Source organism: Entelurus aequoreus, linkage group LG23 (genome assembly GCF_033978785.1).
Source record: "Entelurus aequoreus isolate RoL-2023_Sb linkage group LG23, RoL_Eaeq_v1.1, whole genome shotgun sequence".
Taxonomy (NCBI): domain Eukaryota; kingdom Metazoa; phylum Chordata; class Actinopteri; order Syngnathiformes; family Syngnathidae; genus Entelurus; species Entelurus aequoreus.
In genome coordinates, this window is record NC_084753.1 from 14,871,129 (window position 1) to 14,893,173 (window position 22,045).

The window sequence follows — 22,045 nt, forward strand, 5'->3', positions numbered from 1 at the left end:
TCATATATTTTCTTTTAAAAGGCTAAAAAAATTATATATACATTTAAAACAAATCTGTGTTATTATTTGCTACTATTAACATATTTGTTCTCATATTATTTCATTTTGCTATATTTTTCAATTGTTGCTGCTTTATTTAGAATGTTTTTCTAGGGACTTCTCCAATTCTTTTAGTGACTTTTTCTTTATTAAAAACGACTAGCAACAAATCCAGCATCTTTTTGTGGTGTTATTGGAGACTGTACTCGTGTTTAGAGACTAGTTACTTCTGTTGCTACTTTGTCAGCAAAGAAAAGCACGAGCTGCAGCGAGCCTGACGTCATAATAGCTTTGCGCTGCTGTTCCAGCCCCAACTGTCCTCTTTATTTTTGCACATTGCACATTTTGTAGCTTGCTTTTCGCGTGTATATCTTATATATATTAAAGTATGTCTATATTGCAGACATGCTGTCTGTGCTCCAGACAATCGCGTGCGTATTTGCTTACATCATCCCGGTTCGGCCTTTTTTCTGTGGTCCAATTTTTGGTGCATCACTAGTCAATAGTGCGCAAATAATAGGCTATATATATCAATTCATATATTGATTTATTCTAGTTGTTTCTCACATAAAAACAAACATTTTTAATGGTGTGGTGGCTTTTATTTTGCCATGGTGGGCTGCCACAATCAATTATATGTTGGGGAAACCCTGGATACATATTTCGACTAACTGATTATTTTGCCAATTCAATGTCTTGAAAGTATTTGAATTTTAAACCTGAATTGCTTTATGACTTATTCGTCACATAGGTTAAATATTTTACAATTTGAATTGTGTACCCGCCTTCCGCCCGAATGCAGCTGAGATAGGCTCCAGCACCCCCCGCGACCATGAAAGGGACAAGCGGTAGAAAATGGATGGATGGATGGATAGAATTTTTAGATCAGTGCTTCTTTTTTTTTGTTACGCCTCCCTAGGAAGAAGAAAATACTTTGCACCCACTCACTACTTACCGCGACTATAAATAATATTCATAGCAGGGGTGCCCAAAGTGCAGCCCGGGGGCCATTTTAGAATACTGTCGAAATAAAATTAAACAAAAAAGCTGTAAAAAAAATAAGAGCAAAAAGTAGTAATATACTGAGAAAAACCTGACATTTTGATACCAGTAACTAAAAATCATACGCTTTGCCACCAGCTGACACCAGGTTTTAGCGTTAAATATGTATAGTGTCTGTAGTATTTTTCTTTTTACCAAATAAAAAAACATATAAGTCATAATGGCCCGTGCATGTTTTGATTTTTCAGTATGCGGCCCTGGAAAAAGATTGTAACACACCTGGAATTGTTATGTGAATGCCACAAGGCCAATTCCATGACGCCCTTCTGTTTTCATCGAATCGGAACCGTTCAAGTATCCCAGATTACCAGGAATTCCTGGTTTTCCAGGTCCATCCATCCATCTATTTTCTACCGCTTGTCCCTTTCGGGGTTGCTGGAGCCTATCTTAGCTGCATTCGGGCGGAAGGCGAGGTACACCCTGGACAAGTCGCCACCTCATCGCAGGGTTTTCCAGGTCATTTATTCCATTGAAAATGAATGGGCCATTTTTTCTAACTTGCACAACTCCCACATTTCCCAACCGTTCCACCCTCCACACACTTTGAACATTCAAGCCAACATGTTTCCCGGTTACAAAAATTCCCGGTTTTACCGGAATTACAAGGAACTTTTCCCCATTGAAAATGAATGGGCAATTACAAACCTCTTCATATCCCAAATTTTTTATCCGATTGCAACCGTTCCAACATCCACACACTCCACTCACCCTGGACATTTAAGCCAACTTGTTTACCGGTTCTGAACATTCCCTGATTACCAGGAATTCCCACTTGTCAATTGCAGTATGTCCAACCTTTTATATTTCGACTACTCCCAGATTTTTCATCCAATTTCAACCTGTTCCACAATCAAAACATTCGTATTTGTCAGGACATTTAAGCTATCAAATAAAGAAATACTAGGAAAATGTTCAGTTTTCCCGGAATTGCCAGTAACGTTCTCCATTAAAAATGAATGGTTAATATACAAACCTCTCCATATCCCACATTTCTCCACCGATTCGGACCATTCCAACATCCAGACACTCCACTCACCCTTGGCATTCAAGCCAGCATGGATCGGAAAATTCCCACATTACCCGGAATTACCAAGAATTTCCCCCCATAGGAAATGAATAGGCAATATGCAAACTTCTACATACACCACCACAGATTTAAATGGTTCCAAAGACAAAATGCTCCTTGCGCTTGTTAATCAAGTGCTAGCATGAAATGTTAATTAGCATGCTGGCATGATAACATTACCATGCTAACTTTTTTAGCTCATTTTGCCACCGTTTACCCCAGTCATATAACTTGGTATGTGACACATGCTGTGAGCATGTTAATGTTAGCATATTGTTTTAGCTCATTTTGCAATCAATTACCCCAGAGTCATATAACTTGGTATGTTACACATGCTAACTGTTAGCATGCCAACATTTCAGTTCCACCTGCGCGTGTCGGCGGCTCGTGCATTTCAGCGGTGGCGTTAACACGCAATTCCTACCGGAAATGCACAGATTCTAGTTATAAGTACACCTCTGCATAACATTGTATCCTTAATAACATTAAATAGAATATCACAAAAGTCTTTCCTCGTCTCCCACTGAAGCCAAGCTTGTCATATTCTAGCACGTTCGCCGAGGTCACACGCCATCCAATATTTTAAAAGAACATACACACAATGACAATACTTTGTGGCTCCAATTAATACAACTTCCTGACGGATAGTATACACAAGTGAGGACTAATTACAACAAGTGCAAAAATACATGCTGGGGATTTTAGCAAGATAACATGTTTCTGTTTTGTAAAAAGTTTTTTGAAATATTCGGATTTCAACGTCTACTTGTGCAGGTGGAAACTGTGACGGACTCTGAGACTGAAGGTAAAGGCCTTCCTCAATTCCACTCCATAGGCATCCAGGTGGAGGATAATAAACGGTATGCGGTGCTTCGAAAAGCTGTTTATATCTGTGATGTGACGTGACTCACTTAAACTTGATGACATGTTTAGGCAAGGACGGATCAAGCGCTCCAACAGCGTTACTACCGCAGTGCAAGCCGACATGGAGCTGGAGGGCTTCCCGTCCATGGAAGACAAGGGTCTGCAGTTCGGTGGCGCTTTTGGACGCCACTCTGAACCCAGCACCCCCACGCAGTACGGGGCGATCCGCACGGTGCGCACACAGGGCCTGTTCAGCTACAGGGAGGACTACCGGCCCTCCAGCGGGACAACCAGCCCGCAGCCTGAGGCCTGGCTGGCCGAACCCAGCCTGGAGGCCACCGAGACGGGCCGAGTGTCTCCGCTTCGCAGGGACGGTGGCTGGTTCATGCAGCTGCTTCACAATGAAACCAAAAGGCTGGAGGGATGGTGCAAAGAGATGGAAAGGGAGGCAGAGGAGCACGACCTGTCCGAGGAGAGTAAGCATTTTTCTTTTGTTTTGCCTCACTATAACCCTACTATCAGGACAATATGGCATCAGTCAAAACAGCCACATGTGTTACTTAGAGAATAGGCGTATTAATCGAATAAATCATTATGTTGATGAATAATTCTTTAATTGTTTTGTCAATTGTCCGGAGTCGATTAGTTGCCTTTCAAGAAATCGACCAAATCACTGAGCAAACATTTTCTCTCTGAAATCATTATTAGAACAGTAGGGTTGGGTATCGAGTATCGATTGGAACCGGGACTAACTTTCCGATTCTCCAGGAATCGTTCAAAAGTTTAAATTTCGATTCCTAGTTTCGATACCCAGTCCGCCGACCGGAAAAAAAGAATAAGTCCGCCGACCGGAAGAAGAAGCCGCTGAACACCAACGAAGAAGCGCCCACCGCCGGGAGTGTTAGCATAGCCGAGCGAGTCAGTCAAGCATGGATAGCGGGCGTCGGCGGTCGAAAGTGTGGCTTTACTTTACTAAAAAAAATGAAATATCGGCGAAATATAACACGTGCGACAGGACTGTTTCGTGCTTAGGAGGGTGCACGTCGAACATGATGAATATATGCATGTCCCGTCTTCGACGCGCTGCGCCGACCATCCTCCTCCTGCTGTCAGATCTCGCTTTCTTCTTTTTATGCCTTCAAGCTTCTTCCACACCCAGCGAACGTGTATTTTCCACAGCAGGAGACACTATCTGTCCAGAACGCTCACGCATCCTGCCTGAGAAGGCGGATATGGTCATTTTCCTAAACAAGAACTGTCTCTGATTTTATCCTGTACCTGCTGCTAATCTGGACTGGGTTTTGCAAGTTGTTTCTTATTGTTTAGTTGCTTTTCTGCACCAAGTTAGCCCATCAGTGGGAGCACGGTAACATGTTTAAGTACCTGCAGCATCAAACACTTGTGTGTGTAAATGTGTTTTCATGAGGTTTCCTGCAGCATCATACACTTATGTGTAAATGTGTTTTCATGAGGTTTTCAAAAATAAAGCTCTCTTGAGGAAAGTGTACCCCTGGGAAAATGTATTTATAATATTTATATTCAAGTTCATAGATTTGATATTTATATTCTAGTTGAAAACAAAATTTATAGTAAAGTTCATAAAAAGTTAATAGAATTAAAATTGATGGAGAATGTCAGACTATTTCATTCAGAAAGACTGTATGTAGGTTAGCTAGCTCATTTAAAATATTCAAAACTTTTTTTGACCCTGCCTCTTAAAAGAATCGGAATCGAGAATCGTCAGAAATCGGAATCGAAACAAAGAATCAGAATCGTTCGAATTCAAACGATACCCAACCCTATGAACAGTAAATAGATAATAAAAACATACATATTAATTAATCGTTCGCAGAATTATTACATTAATTATTGATTGATCCCACTTTGACTCACTTATAGGGGGACTGCACTTTTTTTTGGAATTTGCCCATCATGCAGATTCCCTATAAAAGACAAGAACTCATGTGTTTTTCTTGTTTTTATGCATCCTAATTCGTAAAATACGGCAAGTATTGCAGCTAATGATAGTAATCTATTTTGCCCATAAAGCCCTCTAAAAAAACCATCCAAAAACACCAATACTCCATTTACACCTCGTGACCTGAATATTAACCAAGTATTAGCATATATTTGTATTAGAAGTGCAAACCCTGAGAAACTACTTTTAGCGGCGACATGATCACAGAGAGGTAACTAGCTTTTGACATACTAAGCTGCTCTATCGCCTCTGAGTTTTTGTTAAATGTGAATTCTAGGTTATAAATTATTCCTCTTACTTGTATAGTAGAAGGTTGTTGCCATAAATCATGAAGTTGGTCAACTTTGACATTTAACTTGGACCCGGAGAGACACACACAAAAAGACGCTTGTCTACCTTTTTTTTTTTTTACCTACGTGAGGATTATGATTAATTCGTCATCTAAACAGGAAGACCTAAACATTCCATCAGTAATCATCCCAGTGAGAGCTACCATTGTACAGTAAGTGATTGTTTTACTATGTCATAGTTTGTATTTGCTAGATCTGCTTATCACTAGGGATGATGTTTGATAAGAAATTATCGAGTTCGAGCCTATTATCGAATCCTCTTATCGAACCGATTCCTTATCGATTCTCTTATCGAGTCCAGATAGGTTGTTGTATATGGGAAAAAAACACAATATTTGGTTTAACAAAAGCTCACTTTTATTGTATAAAAAAAAAAAAATCTAATAAATAAATAAATATTGACTGTTACCCCCCTTAAAAAAAATAAAAAAATAAATGAATATTGACTGTTGTAACCCAAAGTATATTAAGTGGGATTTTTCAGAAAAACAAATATATACAGTAACACAAAAACAACCTGTCTCTGTGATCACTATAGGTGTATAAATAATAATATAGTGTTAAATAAAATCAGTCCCTTGGGCACAAAACTGAAAATAATACAGCTCTCCAAAAAGTGCATTTCTGCTGCTATTTGACATAACTGTTTGCTATGATGCTTTGACATTTTTGCACTTAATTTCTTTATTGAAAGAAAATTCTATGAAGAGAAAAGTTGTTTGCAAATGTGGTTACAATGCTAAAAAATGAAAAGTTAAAGCTAAAAAAAGAAATACACTTTATTGAGTTAAAATCTTTCTTTATAGGGCAAAAGATGTGATGTTATGAGCTAGGGAAAATAACAACCACACTACCCAGCATGCAACGGGAGTGACGAGCATGCGCGGTAGCCCCGAAAAGTGTTGTTGCATGTCACCACCGGCAGCTGAGAATGAGGTTATGAGCACGCTGTGAAAGTAAACGTCAAGAAATCAGCCAACACGCCTCGTCTGCATTATTTATAATTAGACAGACAACACATAAGTGTGATTTTGTTTTGTTTACAAGGGAAGAAAAACAAAAGTTAAAAAAGGGAGATGTCATATATATGTACTATGTGCTGCGGTTGCTTTAAGTTGCGACAGCTGCCGTAAAGGAGGTGCGTTGCTAGCCTGGTTGCTATGTTTCCGGTTGATCGTAAAAGTGTTCGTCATGTGTTTGTACCCTGCTCAAATCTCTCAGTAAAGTTATTCATTGGATTATACCTTTTGTTTTGAACTTTATTACACCTTGGAGCGCGGTCCATTGTTTTTCCTGCTTTCCCTATCTGCGCCTAATGACTGAGCTACGTGACGTTCCGTCCCGGGACGGGATTCGTTCCGAGGGATTCGAATAAAGAACCAACTCGTTTTCTTTACTATAGTGGTCTTGATAACGGGTACCGGTTCTCAAAAAGGGATGCGAGTCAGAGGACTCGGTTCTTTTCTTATCGAACAACCGGGAAAACCGGTTTCGAGTATCATCCCTACTTATCACTCAGCTTCGAAAACTTGTAGATCATCCTCCGTATATTCAGGCTCAAAAATATAAGGTTCTGGGTCATCATTTGTCCCAAAGTAGTCGTTGTTGGCTCTCATGAAGTCTGCCATGATTAGTAGTAGTACCGTATTTTTCGGAGTATAAGTCGCTCCGTAGTATAAGTCGCACCGGCCGAAAATGCATAATAAAGAAGGAAAAAAACATATATAAGTCGCACTGGAGTATAAGTCGCATTTTTTGGGGAAATGTATTTGATAAAACCCAACACAAAGAATAGACATTTGAAAGGCAATTTAAAATAAATAAAGAATAGTGAACAACAGGCTGAATAAGTGTACGTTATATGATGCATAAATAACCAACTGAGAACGTGCCTGGTATGTTAACGTAACATATTATGGTAAGAGTCATTCAAATAACTATAACATATAGAACATGCTATACGTTTAGCAAACAATCTGTAACTCCTAATCGCTAAATCCCATGAAATCTTATACGTCTAGTCTCTTACGTGAATGAGCTAAATAATATTATTTGACATTTTACGGTAATGTGTTAATAATTTAACACATAAATCACTCCTGAGTATAAGTCGCACCCCCGGCCAAACTATGAAAAAAACTGCGGCTTACAGTCCGAAATATACGGTACTAGTTGTAGAAGGAAATAGTGAACTTTGTAAAGAGTCTGTGAAATTAATGCCCCGCCGTATGCTCAAAATACGTAAATATTACATGTTATTATGAATGTGCTTGTTACTACATTAAATATATACTTACAGCGTGTATATAAAACGATGATGGAGGTTGTTGGATGTTTTTTTAGAGCACTTTATAGGCGGAATAGAGTAAATGTCATTCCTCTCATTGTTAGCTGACATTTGTTAGCATTTATTTATGAGTTAAAATGAAAAAAACAAAACAAAGCATTTGTGTTCTTCAACTTCTTGTTTTACATAAGGATTGTGAATGATAGGCAAAATTCCAAAAAAGTGCAGTTCCCCTTTAAGAGCATTGCTTGTTACCGGGATGATAGCTCGGGCTTTTAGCTCGGTACCGCTGTCTGTTCCGCCTGGGACTCGAACCTGGGTCGTCCGGCATGAGAAACGAGCGTGGTAGCTACAGGGCTTAAAGCCCAAGAAGAAGTCATAGTGGAAGACACAACTCCAGAAGTTGCTCTTTTTGCAAGTTGTCTTTCTTTCTCTGTGTGTTTATACGCAGTTCTCGGGAAAATCCGGAGTGCTGTGGGGAGCGCTCAGCTGCTCATGTCCCAAAAGTTTCAGCAGTTTTACTGGCTGTGTCAGCAAAATCTGGTGAGTGATCGGTAACACAACCTAGATGAACTGCTGCAAATCTCATCTGCGTCAGACGACATGCTTTTAATTTGCTTCTTAGAGAGTTGCATTGTGGGTAAACGTACCCGTCTCCTCGCTTGAGCTCTGAGAAGCCACACGGGCCTGACTCGGCTCTTGTTCGCCCTCCAGAAATAGACCAGCGAAATCAATAGCGAAGCGGTCCCTCGGCCGCTGTCCAGCCCTGAAGAAACGAAAGGGGAATTCCAATCGGAAGGAGTTGAGCCCTTCCATTAATGTACATTGGCAGCAGTTTGAATTGGGCCTCCGAGTCTGAATAATGGACTGCCACTCCATCTCATTGCTTTGTGCTCATGTCACCGCACCACACCAAGCCCTTCAGAGGTGTCCTACCTGCACTAAAACACCTCCGAAGTGCGTCATTGTAAATGTTGTACAACAACTAGTCACATTCACAGTGTTATGTAAAAAAAAAGCTAAAATACTAGCTAGTCTATTTTGAGTCAGTCATGCTCAGAATAGGGAAGTGAAGTTTGCGAACCAATCGAGTCTTTTGATGAACGATGACAACCGATTTCTTGTTGTGAGTCGTTTGCTTGGGAGACGTTTTTTTATGCATATGCAAATTGAGCGTTTTCAACTGCCCATTCTGCACGTGTGCCAACCTACTGGCAACTGGACTACAAAATGAGTCAGTTAAAAGAAACGTAGCAGCTTTTGAATTAACTTTTTTTTTTTTTTTTATATATATATATATATATATATATATATATATATATATATATATATATATATATATATATATATATATATATATATATATATATATATATATATATTTTTTCTTTCATATCGAAAAATATATGTATATATGTATTTTCTATTATTATTATTTTTTAAATTGTATTTATTTTTTATTTTATTTATTTTTATTTGGAGTCACTTTTTGGGTTCATTATTCTAAAGTTTTAGGTTAGTAGTTTAAGCCTACACACACCATGTGTATGGTAGTACAGTATATTTGTGTACCGTATTTTTCGGAGTATAAGTCGCTCCGGAGTATAAGTCGCACCGGCCGAAAATGCATAATAAAGAAGGAAAAAAACATATATAAGTCGCACTGGAGTATAAGTCGCATTTTTTGGGGAAATTTATTTGATAAAACCCAACACCAAGAATAGACATTTGAAAGGCAATTTAAAATACATAAAGAATAGTGAAAAACAGGCTGAATAAGTGTACGTTATATGAGGCATAAATAACCAACTGAGAACGTGCCTGGTATGTTAACGTAACATATTATGGTAAGAGTCATTCAAATAACTATAACATATAGAACATGCTATACGTTTACCAAACAATCTGTCACTCCTAATCGCTAAATCCCATGAAATCTTATACGTCTAGTCTCTTACGTGAATGAGCTAAATAATATTATCTGATATTTTAGGGTAATGTGTTAATAATTTCACACATAAGTCGCTCCTGAGTATAAGTCGCACCTCCGGCCAAACTATGAAAAAAAACTGCGACTTATAGTCCGAAAAATACAGTACTCACATTTTTATGATGTACGAATTGTTATTGTAGTTTCAGCTATACTTTTTGGATTCATTAATGCATTTATTCTTACTTATTAGTATTGTTTCCAACATTATTAAAATACTACAAATTTTTATAGATGGGGGGGAAATTCTTACTGATGATGTCACTGCCAAGGCATGGAAATCTGGTTTATGGAATGTTTACAATTAAACACAACAAAAAACTAATCTATAGCCAATATTTCAAAATAATAGAGTAAAATTTGCGCAAATTATTTTTTTTAAATCAAAATCTTATCGTATAACTGAAACTAGTGATTGTTTTCCTGATTAGAAAAACTTTTTTTCTTTGAAAGGAACAGTTACTAAAGATCCAGCTACCTCCAAAGAGCCATAAATCCCATCTCTAGCTAAGAAGTATACTGTCTATTAATTTAGCAATGATGTGCTATTAGTGCTGTTATTATTATTGTTTACAATGGGATAGAGTTGCATTGCATCATACTCAAGAAAGGAAATATTTTCCTTTTTTTAGCTTACCTAATTTATCCTGCTGAGTCAAAATATGTCACATCATAACTGCCATTACTAACGACAAGCCTTGAAAAGAAATGAAAACGACTCAGTATGTCAACATAAATAAATATAACACTTAGATTACTTACCATGCTGCTGAATTCAAAAACTTCTGTTGAATTGAGTGTGCGACTTAGCCACAACAATAATTAATTTTCAATCAGTTAAGTGGTGTTTTTACGAGTATCTTTCAGTATATCCCCAATTTAAAAAACATTTATAATCATCTTCAAGCCATGTTGTGTTAAACTACGAATGAAGTTTAGCTAGCTCTAGTATTAGCTTGCCTGACTTCAATCAAATAGCATTCCCCCCCGGAAATGTCTGGTTTAATTCTTACTTTAATTGGACGGCGCCACGTCAATCAACTTATGCCACAGTTTGATTGGTCGAGATGTCATTTGGGGGGTTGTACATTACACTACCACGTTCCCTTATTCTTTATTTTTTACTGAAAACTTTGGAATTAAAATCAATTGTGTCCATAATACAGTTTTTACCTTTACCTAGATTTTAGCGTCATGTTGTGTTAAACTACGAGGGAAGTTGAGCCAGCTCTGGCCTGACTGTCCAATCAAATGCCCCCCCCCCTCCCCCCCCCTTGCGACATAGCTGGTTGATTCTAAGTATTCATTGGACGGTGTACATGTCAATCAATTTATGCCGCAGTTTGATTGGTTGGGATACCACTGCGTACACTTACTACTCCATGTTACATTACTGTTAATCTTCTTTTTTTTTTTAAGAGCAAAACATTGGAATTAAGTACTTTTTGTCCAAAATATGTTTACTGACCTTCATAAAACACACAAGAAAGACGTTAGCACTGACTTTTAAAATTGTATTTTAACCTTCTATATTTACACCAAACAATTTAAAGTTAAAAAAATATAATAAAAACTAATATAATATATTATTTATTAGCTTTTTCATTTGAATCTTATTTTAGCACCCAGTTCTGATGTCCTACTTGGAAACATAGGGCTACAATTTAAAAAGGCCTGACTTTGACAGGAAGATCACAGAATACAGTATATTATGAAAACCTACCTTATGTGTATGTTGTTGATTTTGGGTCAGGTCTCTCCTCACAGATAGGGGCGTGATGAATTAAGTCTCACATTGGCTGTGACAAGCTCAGATTGCTTGGATCGAAGAGGGTGTCGGTCTGAACTGAAGCGAAAATATGATTGGCAAATAAAAAATACTGTAGAGTTTACAGTATAAAAAAAAGGGATAAACATGGCCTTGGTGTTAAATCATACCTACATTATTGTGGTGCCTGTGTGAACATTCATGTGTATATAGATGCATATGCTGACATAATTGGAAAAAGTATTGCTTTCAAATTCAGGTCAAACCAAACAATACAATTATGTATTTGAGCCAGATTGCACAGATACAGTACATTGTTTACTTGCTGCATAGTATTGGGCCTGCACTGCCCTCTAGTGGAAGACATACATTATATCCATTAGGTAGTCAAAAACTGTTGTTGGTGGATTTTGCTAATTAAAATGTAAATATTGCCAATCAACTATTTTTCTTTTTTCCACACAAACCCCCCCTCCCCCCAAAAAACAAGGACCCCAGCGCCATGCCCAGACCCACTTCTCAGGACCTGGCTGGATTCTGGGACCTCTTGCAGCTTTCTATTGACGACGTCACTGCCAAGTTTGATGAGCTGCAGCAGATCAAAAGCAACCAGTGGCGGATGGTGGAGAGTCCCGAAAAGAAGGTAAAACATGGATTTACTTCACTACCTAACCATCAAGAAGTACTGCTTAATTACGTGTTTGTTTACAAAATACATGGTCCATGCAATATTATTTTTGACATGGATCTGTGAATAATGATGACAACATGTGACTCATGGTGAGTTGAAACCCGTGTGAACTTACCCGAATGGCTGCCAGGGCAGGGTGACTCCCACTTCATGCACCATTTGTCTTTGAAGATGTGTGCCACTGTGCTTTATCCATCAGACCTTAAGGTGCAAATCACATCAAATAATCGTCCCACTTCTGACACCAAATGTTGAGGAGGTCTGAGTAGTATCATTTGACTGTATTTGAACCTAGTGGGTTTAAAAACATATATACTGGCAATAGTTGTCACAGTAGGCTACTGCAGGGTGTAAGTCACAATAATTATTCATCCCACTTCTGACACCAACTGTTGAGGAAATCTGAGTATTAAAATAATTAGGCCATATTTGAAGCTATTGGGTTAAAAACCTACTTACTGATCATTGTAATCATACCACTATACAGTGCAAATCACATTAACTAATATTCCCACTTCTGACACCATTTGTTGGGGAAGTCTGAGTAGTAGTATCCACCGATCATATCAGAATGTACTGGGTTTAAAAAACACACCATACTATCTATAGTAGCCGTAGTACCGCAGAGTGCAAATTACATTTGTTATTCATTCCACTTCTGACACAATCTGTTGGGGAAGTCTGAGTAGTAGTATCCACAGACAATGTCAAAACGTACTGGGTTTGAAAATCTGCATACTCTATGACTGCACATAGCAGTCATAGAACCTTAGTGTGCAAATTCCACTAATTATTAATCCCACTTCTGACACTGTCCGTTGAGGAATTCTAAACAGTTGTATCGTCAGACCCTATTTGAACCAGTCATAGTACTGCAGGGTGAAAATCACATTCACTAATCATCCCACTTCTGACACCATCTGTTAAAGATGTCTGATTAATGGTTTTGTCAGACAATATTTGAAACTATTGGGTATAAAATCTGACCATAGTAATCATAGTAGTGCAGGGTGCAAATCGCATTAACTAATCATCCCATTTCTAACACCATCTGTTAAAGATGTCTGATTAATAGTTTTATCAGACCATATTTGAAACTATTGGGTTTAATATCTGACCATAGTAGTTATAGTACTGCAGGGTGCAAATCCCAGTAACTAATTATCCCACTTCTGACACCATCTGTTTAGGAAATCGGAATAGTAGTGTCCACAGACCATTATTGAACCTATTGAGTTTAAAAACCTACATACTGACCATATTAGTCATAGTACCAGAAAGTGCAAATCACACTAACTAATCCTCCCACTTCTGTCAGACTCTGCAGAGGGAATCTAAGTAGTTGTATCATCAGACAATATCGGAACGTACTGGGTTTAAAAAAAAATCTACATACTGACCATAGGGTGCAAATCACACAAATTATTAGGGATGATGTTAGTTAAGAAAATATCGATTTCGATGCCATTATCGAATCCTCTTATCGAACCGATTCCTTATCCAGATAGGTTGTTGTATATGGAAAAAAACACACAATACTTGTTTTAACAAAAGCTCACTTTTATTTTTTAAGAAAAAAATAAAATAAAATAAAATAAATAAATATTGACTGTTAGTGCCCCTTTAAGTGGGCCACCTAAGAAAAATACATGCAGGGAATATCCTGCATTCATTTGTATTGTACAGCACTTTACATATGAAACAAATCTCAGCGTAATGGTGTTGTTTACTTTTTTTCTCCATTACATATCAGCAAAATACAATTATTAACCTACGGTACTTGTATTCGTCTGTGTTCACCAAGTTGAAGGGGAGAAGATTTTTCACCATCATTCTCGTTAGCTTGCGAGTAACGTTACTCTCCTCCTCACCCATCTCGCTGCGCTCTGCGTTATACCTCGCTATGGTAAATGGGTTAACGCTCTGGGCTACAGGTCACTCTGGCTGTCATGAATGTCATCATCTGAAATAGGATAACGTTAACAATATCTTAATTCACATCTTACAAGCACTAGTTTATTAGACACACCTGCAAACTCTGGAGTGGTGTAGGCTACAAGATACCGTTAACATTATCAGACACATACAAAAAGGCTAACGTTAACGTTAGCAGATATGGAAATTAACCGGCAATAGTTAATGTTAGTTACTCACCAGTACTATCACTGGGACTGCAGGTTGAAGCAGAGGAAGAGGGGCGTGCTTCGTCATCTCTGTCGCTGCTTCTCCACGTGTCGAAGACACGACACGTTTCTCTAACCTTCAGGTTATGTACGGCCTGAACATGATTCAACATGTTTCTTATACTGCTCCCCTTACAGGAAAGCGAAGCCTGGCAATAATTGCAGATAGCAGTTTCCTCGTCGTATTTCTTAGTAAAGTGAAGCCATGCCTTGGAGCGTTTTTTTCCGGTCCATTGTTGTTGCTGCTTCTGTATCTGCCGCCGAATGACTGAGCTACGTAATTTTCTGTGACGTGCCACAGGACATTTCCTGTGACACGGGATTCGGATAAAGACCCAAATCTTTTTCTTTACTATAGTGGCTTTGATAACGGGAACCGTTTCTCAAAAAGGGATTCGAATCCATGGAACCGGTTCTTTTCTTATCGAACAATCGGGAGAACCGGTTTTCGAACATCATCCCTACTAATTATTCATCCCACTTCTGACACCGTAAGTTGAAAAAGCCTGATAAGTAGTTTACTCAGACCATATTTGAAGCTATGGGTTTTAAAAACCTGATACTGACAACAGTATTCATAGTACCGCAGGATGCAAATTACACTAATTATCATACTTGCCAACCCTCCCGATTTTCCCGGGAGACTCCCGAATTTCAGTGCCCCTCCCGAAAATCTCCCGGGGCAACCATTCCTCCGAATTTCTCCGGAATTCCATCTGGACAACAATATTAGGGGCGTGCCTTAACGGCACTGCCTTTAGCGTCCTCTACAACCTGTCGTCACGTCCGCTTTTTCTCCATACAAACAGCGTGCCGGCCCAGTCACATAATATATGCGGCTTTTACACACACATAAGTGAATGCAAGCATACTTGATCAACAGCCATACAGGTCACAATGACAAACACATTTCGGGAGAACATCCGCACCGTAACACAACATAAACACAACAGAACAAATACCCAGAACCCCTTGCAGCACTAACTCTTCCGGGACACCACAATACACCCCCCGCTACCACCAACCCCCCCCGCCCCAATCTGGCAAGTATGCTAATTATTCATCCCACTTCTGACACCCTCTGTTGAGAAAGTCTGATAAGTGGTTTAATCGGACCATATTTGAACCTATTGTGTTTAAAATCCTACATACTGACCACAATAGTCATAGGCACTAACCATTCATCCCACTTCTGACACCATTTGTACCAGAATTCTCAGGAGTAGTACCCCCACTTCAAAGTGGACTGTGTAATGGAAACATGAACAGTTTCCTGCATTTTCATCTGTCACTCTCTTTACCCGAGGAGCGAAAGTGGATCCCTCCTCTTACCAAGAGGCCAGCCAGGGGGCGTGGCGGCATAATGCGGGAACGATCCCTGGACCTCCAGGACCGCCAGAGGCACGAGGCGCGCAGGCGGCTGATGGCGGCCAAGCGAGCGGCGTCGTTCAGACAGAACTCAGCCACGGAGCGGGCCGACAGCATCGAGATCTACATCCCGGAAGCTCAGACGAGGCTTTGAGGTCCACGGATTCATCCCTAAAATCTCCTAGTTCACCGTCCTTGTCCAACACCAGTTTCGCAGCTACCATCTCCCACTTTATGATGTATGTTACACATCACTCTACCACCTTATTCATGGGGGAGTAGGGCTTGCAGGAAGATTTCTACAACAATATGCAACCTGTTACCCCTTCAGTTTCCATTTGCACATGAGGAAATACCGAGAGCAGGGGTGTCCAAACTTAGTCCACTGAGGGCCTCACACTGAAAAATCAAAGCATGCGGGGGCCATTTTGATATTTTCCTTATTTCAAAACCAATACAATATATACTTTTTTGTAACCTTTAGGGCTCCTCTCATGTTTGGTCCCAGGGACCTATATGGGTCTCAGTCATAAAAATGTTAAAAACAAGTCATATATAATTTTACCTTTTTTTTTATTCAAGGCTTAAATCTCTAGATTAATTTATGGTCTATCTGTCACTATAAAAAAAAAAGTTTTATGTTTTAAGTCCTGTTTGTCAAAACACCGTTTTTTATGGCAATTACACAAACTATGCAATATTTGCTCCCTCCAAAATTTCAGAGATTAATATTTGATGTGAAGTAATTGGAGCCTTAAATTGGTCAATAATTCATAACAACATTGATTTTTAATATATTATTCTAGTTTTAGCAATTACTTTTTTTAAATGTTACACTAAAATATTTGGGGATCCAAAACGGCCCTTATCATAAAAGTGTTTAAAAAAGGTCACATATTTTATTTTTATTTTAACTTTCAACGCTTAAGTCTCTAAATCAATTTTAAGGCCTATCCGTTAATTATACGTTTTTACTATGTTTTTCATGTTTGTTTTATGCCCTTTTTGTGTTTAAAATAAGTCATACATTTTTTTTTACCCGAAACGGCGAAGTTGGTAGAGTGGCTGTGCCAGCAATCGGAGTGTTGCTGGTTACTGGGGTTCAATTCCCACCTTCTACCTTCCTAGTCACGTCCGTTGTGTCCTTGGGCAAGACACTTCACCCTTTGCCTCTGATGGCTGCTGGTAGCGCCTTGCATGGCAGCTCCCGCCATCAGTGTGTGAATGTGTGTGTGAATGTGGAAATACTGTCAAAGCGCTTTGAGTACCTTGAAGGTAGAAAAGCGCTATACAAGTACAACCCATTTATCATTTATCATTTAAACCGCAACTTCAGGTTTATCTGTCGATTTTAAATTTGTATTATTGTTTTCATGTTGCATAACAACATTGTTTTTAATTCATTATTGATTTTTAAGCAATGACATTTAAAATATAAATATAATTGCTTAAAAATATATATATTTCAATGTCACATTAAAATATTTGGGGCTCAAAAAGGGCCCTACTCATAATAGTGTATAAAAAAGGTCATCCTTTTTTTTTTACTTAAGTCTCTCAATCAATTTCAGGTCTATCCGTTGATTATTAGTTTTTATTATTTTTTTAATGTTTGTTTTATGCCCTTTTATTTGTCAAAACACAGTATTTTATGGCAAAAACACAAAATAAACAATATTTTCCTCAACAAATTTTCAAAGAAGAATATTTGATGTGAAGTAATTGCAGCCTTAAATAGGTCAATATTTCATAACACCATTGATTTTAATATGGATGGATGGATTATTTTTTAAGCAATGGCATTAAAAAATACATATATTTTTTTTGAATGCCACACTAAAATATTTGGGGCCTCACTCATAAATGTGTCAAACAAGGTCATACATGTTTTATTTTTTGCGCTTATCCGTCGATTATAAGCTTTTATAACTTTTTCATGTTTGTTTATGCCCTTTTTGTCATAACCAATTTTTATGGCAAAAACACAAACTATACAATATTTTCCCCCCAAAAAATGTCAAAGAGGAATATTTGATTTGAAGTAATCAGAGCCTTACATAGGTCAATCATTCATAACAACATTGATTTTGATTCATTATTATTTTTCATGTAATGACTATTGTTTTAATTGTCACATGTTATTTGGGGATCCAAAAGGGTTATAAAAGTGTTTCAAGGCTTAAGACTCAAGATCAAATTCAGATCTATCCGTCGATTATTATTTTTTCACATTTCTTTTACGCATGCGCTTTTTGTAAAATAAAAAGTTGCTCATTTTATGGCAAAAACAGAAGATATGCAGTATTTTACACAAAAATGATTTTAAAGGGGAATTTTTGTTGTGAATTAATTGAAGCCTTGACTAGGTCAATTACTCATAACAACATTGATTTTGATTAATCTATTAATTTTGAGCAATGACTGCTATAAAGAAAAAACAGCCTGCATGGCAGCTTTGTGTTTTTAGAGTCAACGTTGCAACTTTTTCTTGGTACATTTCACCTGCTTGTTATTTTATTCCACTTCTTAATGGGTTTAAAAAAAAATAGTATTTCTAGAATGTATCCGTTAAATATTAGCTGCGGGGCACACTTTGGACATCCCTGACCGAAAGTATTAATTAATAATTCATTATGTAATTTAGATTTTTTTTTTTGTGGAAACAGTAAAAAGTTCCTCCTAAATCAGAACATTACTGAAAATTCCGCACTACCATTTTATACTTCATCCATCTCAATCTAACGTCCCAATTCAACATTACATATGATGTTGCCATCACAGAACAGATGAATTTGATTTATGAACTAAAGAGGTTTGAGGGGGGAAGCATTTTGCGCCTTATGATATTCATGTTTGTATTTCCAAGGGAAATGTAGTTTATGGAGCTCATGAGATAATGTTGCAGTTGAATTGCAAAGGACAGTTGTTGTTTTTCTTCATGTCATTCAATGTCGGTCATTCAACCCCGAAAGCCTCTCTTAGTTAAAATATTGTGATGACTCGATATGATTTACAATCTATTTATTGATGAATTGTTGGTTGATTTGGGGACGTCTCTACGCTGCAACATTTAAGCTCAGTTTGAACAAAAAAAAAAAAGTCATTCCAGTCATGAAAAGACGCAAATGACACTTTAACACTGGTCAGTTACTATCGTAAATGGTGCTGCTTTTTACTCTCCAACGGTTGTCCTTAAACCAGGCTTATATGTACACACACACACACACACACACAAACATACACACTCAAGGACTTTTTAAACAGAGATTTATCAATATGGTGCCCTGTTGTCTCCGCGGTGATGTGTGCTCGCTCGGTTGTGACTTTAGAAAGGATCATCTTTGCAATGCTCTTCAGATTTGCATGCTACACTGAGTCCATGTTGTTGCCGTGGCGACTGCAGATCACTGAATTAGTATAGTCGGACAAGCCAGGAACGCGAGCACCAGTGTACGTTTACCGTAATGGCTAAAACGAATAGCATCACTAATAGGGCTAAGCCTGCAAGCAAAATCAACAGTTATTCCTTAATGTCCCTTTAATGTCAAATGTTTTCCAACGGGCTGAAAAATCAAAGGATATATTTATATCTAAACTTTGTGTCATTTTTAGTATCAACATTTCAGCTTTTTTTTTTTTTTACTTTGGCCTCTTGCTCTATTTTTCCTTCATTGTTCCTGGTTTGGCAGGGCAAATATATATATATATATATATATATATATATATATATATATATATATATATATATATATATATATATATATATATATATATATATATATATATATCGCTGGTATGTTTTAAACATGTTCCCAAGAAAACCTGCAAAGCAGAAGAATTTAAGCTAGCCAATGGAAGATAGAGTTAAAGACCCAATATGTAACAGCTGGATGTAAAAAAAAAAAAAAGCGCTTATATGCTTTAAACATGTTCTTAAGAGAACCTGCGAATCAGAATAATTTAATCTGACCAAAGGAAAATAGAGTTAAAGGCCCAATATGTAACAGCTTGATGTAAAGAAATATAAAATATCACTAGTATGTTTTAAACATGTTCCCCAAGAAAACCTGCAAATTAGAATAGTTCAATCTGGCCAAAGGACGTTAGAGTTAAAGACCCATTATGTAGCAGCTTGATGTTAAAAAATATATATAATATCGCTGATATGTTTTAAACAGGCTCTCAAGAGAACCTGCAAATTAGAATAATTTAATCTGGCCAAAGGAAGTTAGAGTTGAAGACCTAATATGTAACAACTTGATGTAAAAAAATATATATATATAACATATCGCTAGTATGTTTTAAACTTGATGTAAAAATGTTTATAAAATATCGCAAGTTTGTTTTAAACATGTTAAACCTGCAAAGCAGAAGAATTTAGGACAGCCAAAGAAGACAGAGTTAAAGACCCAATATGTCACAGTATGATGTAAAAAAAGAAAAAAGTAAGAAAAAAAGTGTTACAATAATTAAGAGGCTACACTTGTTTGTGTCTGTGTTATGTTGCTACGGTAACCAGACGATGTACATGTTTTAGCACTATATGGACTACATATGGACCACAGTGGCTAAAATTACACAGTACCCTTCACAACTATAGTGGAGGAACCTGACAGCGAACCCCAACAATTATCCCTTAATGCCTCTTTAATCTAGTTAACACAGAATTATGCCCTTTTCCCCTCATTTGATGAGGCAAAACATCACTGATATTTTGGGGGGGGGGGTATTGTACATCATCTTTTTTAGTGGTATATGATACCGGTGGACCAGCCAGGACAACTCGCATGTGGTCCACTTTTAATTAATATGGACCACAGTGGCTGAAATGGTATGGTACCCTTCACAACTGTAGGGGAGGAAACTGACAGCAAACCCTAGCAATTATCCCTTAATGCTCCTTTAATCTTACTTTCACAAATGTATGCCTTTTTCCTATTTTGATCAGGCAAAACATTGCTGGTGTTTTGGTGAAATTGTACATAAGTGGTCTGTAATATTGGCAAACATCTCATATTTTGTGTAAGAACTAGCGTACTGTACATTCACCTCTGTTAATTTAGATAAACCCTAGTGGCTAAACTGACATGGTAAACATCATACTGTAAGTATGGGAGTCTGGTAGCAAAACCAGAGCAAGTATTTCTTATTGATCCTTTAATCTCAAAACAGATGCATGCATTTTCCCTGATTTTATAAGGCAAAACATCACTGCTATTTTGAGGAAATTGTACATCATCTTCTTTAGTGGTCTGTAATACTAGTGGACCAGCCAGGACACCTCATGTTGTGCTGAGAAGACTAGGCTATTTGACAAAAGTATTGGTGTTTGAGTCTGTGGACTTTTTCTTTCTGCGTCATTATTTCAGAATAACATTTGTTGTTCTCAGTCACCCCACTGGGGTTTGACTGGCTTGAGGTCAGGGTTCTGCACACCAAACTCATCCAAGCATGCCTTCATGGACCAGGAAAAGACCGTCCCCATTATCCACATAATTATGTGTGTATGCTCTGTGCTGGTAAATAAGATTATTAGGAGCTTTGTGCCAACTTCCAAATGATTTTTCAAGCATTGAGAAAATGATTGATTGTAATGTTAAGAATTCTCCATCTTTGTGTATGTTATGGGGAGACTTTTATTTTGAAACGTTTTCTTTGACCCGTGTCACTTCCGCTCCCAGGGTCACTTGTGTTAACTTGCGGTAACTTCTTCTTCCCAATCCTGCCTTTAATCGGTGCACTGGTCATTGATGATGTGAGTACTCTGACGCTGTATAAGACACATTAGTAGTATTAATTGCCGTTTCTAAATTTGTGTAATGTTTTAGGTGTTCTCAGAACATTATTGTCGGAATTACAGCTGTGTTTCTCAGTAGCTACTAGCCAACATGTTACTGCTAAGGAAATGAGCTAATGTGGCTAGCTACTTTCCTTAATAGTGAGATGCTAGCTAGTAGCTACTGAGAAACACAGCTGTAATTTCGACTATAAAGTTCTTAGAACACCACTAAAACATCACACACATTTCGGAAATGACCATTATTACTTAAAATGCTTTTATTTAAAAAAAATTAAAAAGACTTGTTTTTTCCTACTTTGGCTACTAGCTAGAAAGTCAGTGCTAAGGAAATAGCATTCAAATACTAATTAAAATAATTATAATCAGTCCACCCCACTTGATAAAGCAAGTAATTGTGCTCTCATCCACTTGGATTTACAAGGTGTCTTGTGGGGTTTCTTGTGGTCATGAATATCTTTGAATTATTTCCTGTTAGTTTTAGATATGGAATATAATAACAATTAAGGGTTAGAATTTTGAGGGGAATCAAATCTTACAGACGAGAAAAGAAGTGTTTTTCATTCCGACACTCAGGATGAATTACAAATATGTTAAATATA

At 37.7% G+C, this 22,045-nt stretch overlaps 2 protein-coding genes across 3 annotated transcripts in view; one reads left to right on the plus strand and one right to left on the minus strand.

Moving 5' to 3' along the window:
- Window positions 1-8,402, minus strand: part of LOC133640451 (cytospin-A-like) — a 266,085-nt gene extending 257,683 nt beyond the window's left edge. The window contains exon 1 of one of the 2 annotated variants that reach the window (XM_062033886.1): window positions 8,297-8,402. The gene's annotated coding sequence lies outside the window, so the exon portion shown is untranslated. The remainder of the gene's footprint in view (window positions 1-8,296) is intronic. The other variant, XM_062033884.1, reaches the window with a different exon arrangement.
- The window catches only part of dlgap2b (discs, large (Drosophila) homolog-associated protein 2b), a 205,962-nt gene extending 186,627 nt beyond the window's left edge, over window positions 1-19,335 (plus strand). The window contains exons 9-13 of the mRNA XM_062033874.1: window positions 2,942-3,027; window positions 3,101-3,507; window positions 8,098-8,189; window positions 11,895-12,047; window positions 15,585-19,335. Coding sequence (XP_061889858.1) covers window positions 2,942-3,027; window positions 3,101-3,507; window positions 8,098-8,189; window positions 11,895-12,047; window positions 15,585-15,800 — 954 coding nt within the window. The 3' untranslated portion in view covers window positions 15,801-19,335. The remainder of the gene's footprint in view (window positions 1-2,941; window positions 3,028-3,100; window positions 3,508-8,097; window positions 8,190-11,894; window positions 12,048-15,584) is intronic.
- Window positions 19,336-22,045: the final 2,710 nt, after the last annotated feature.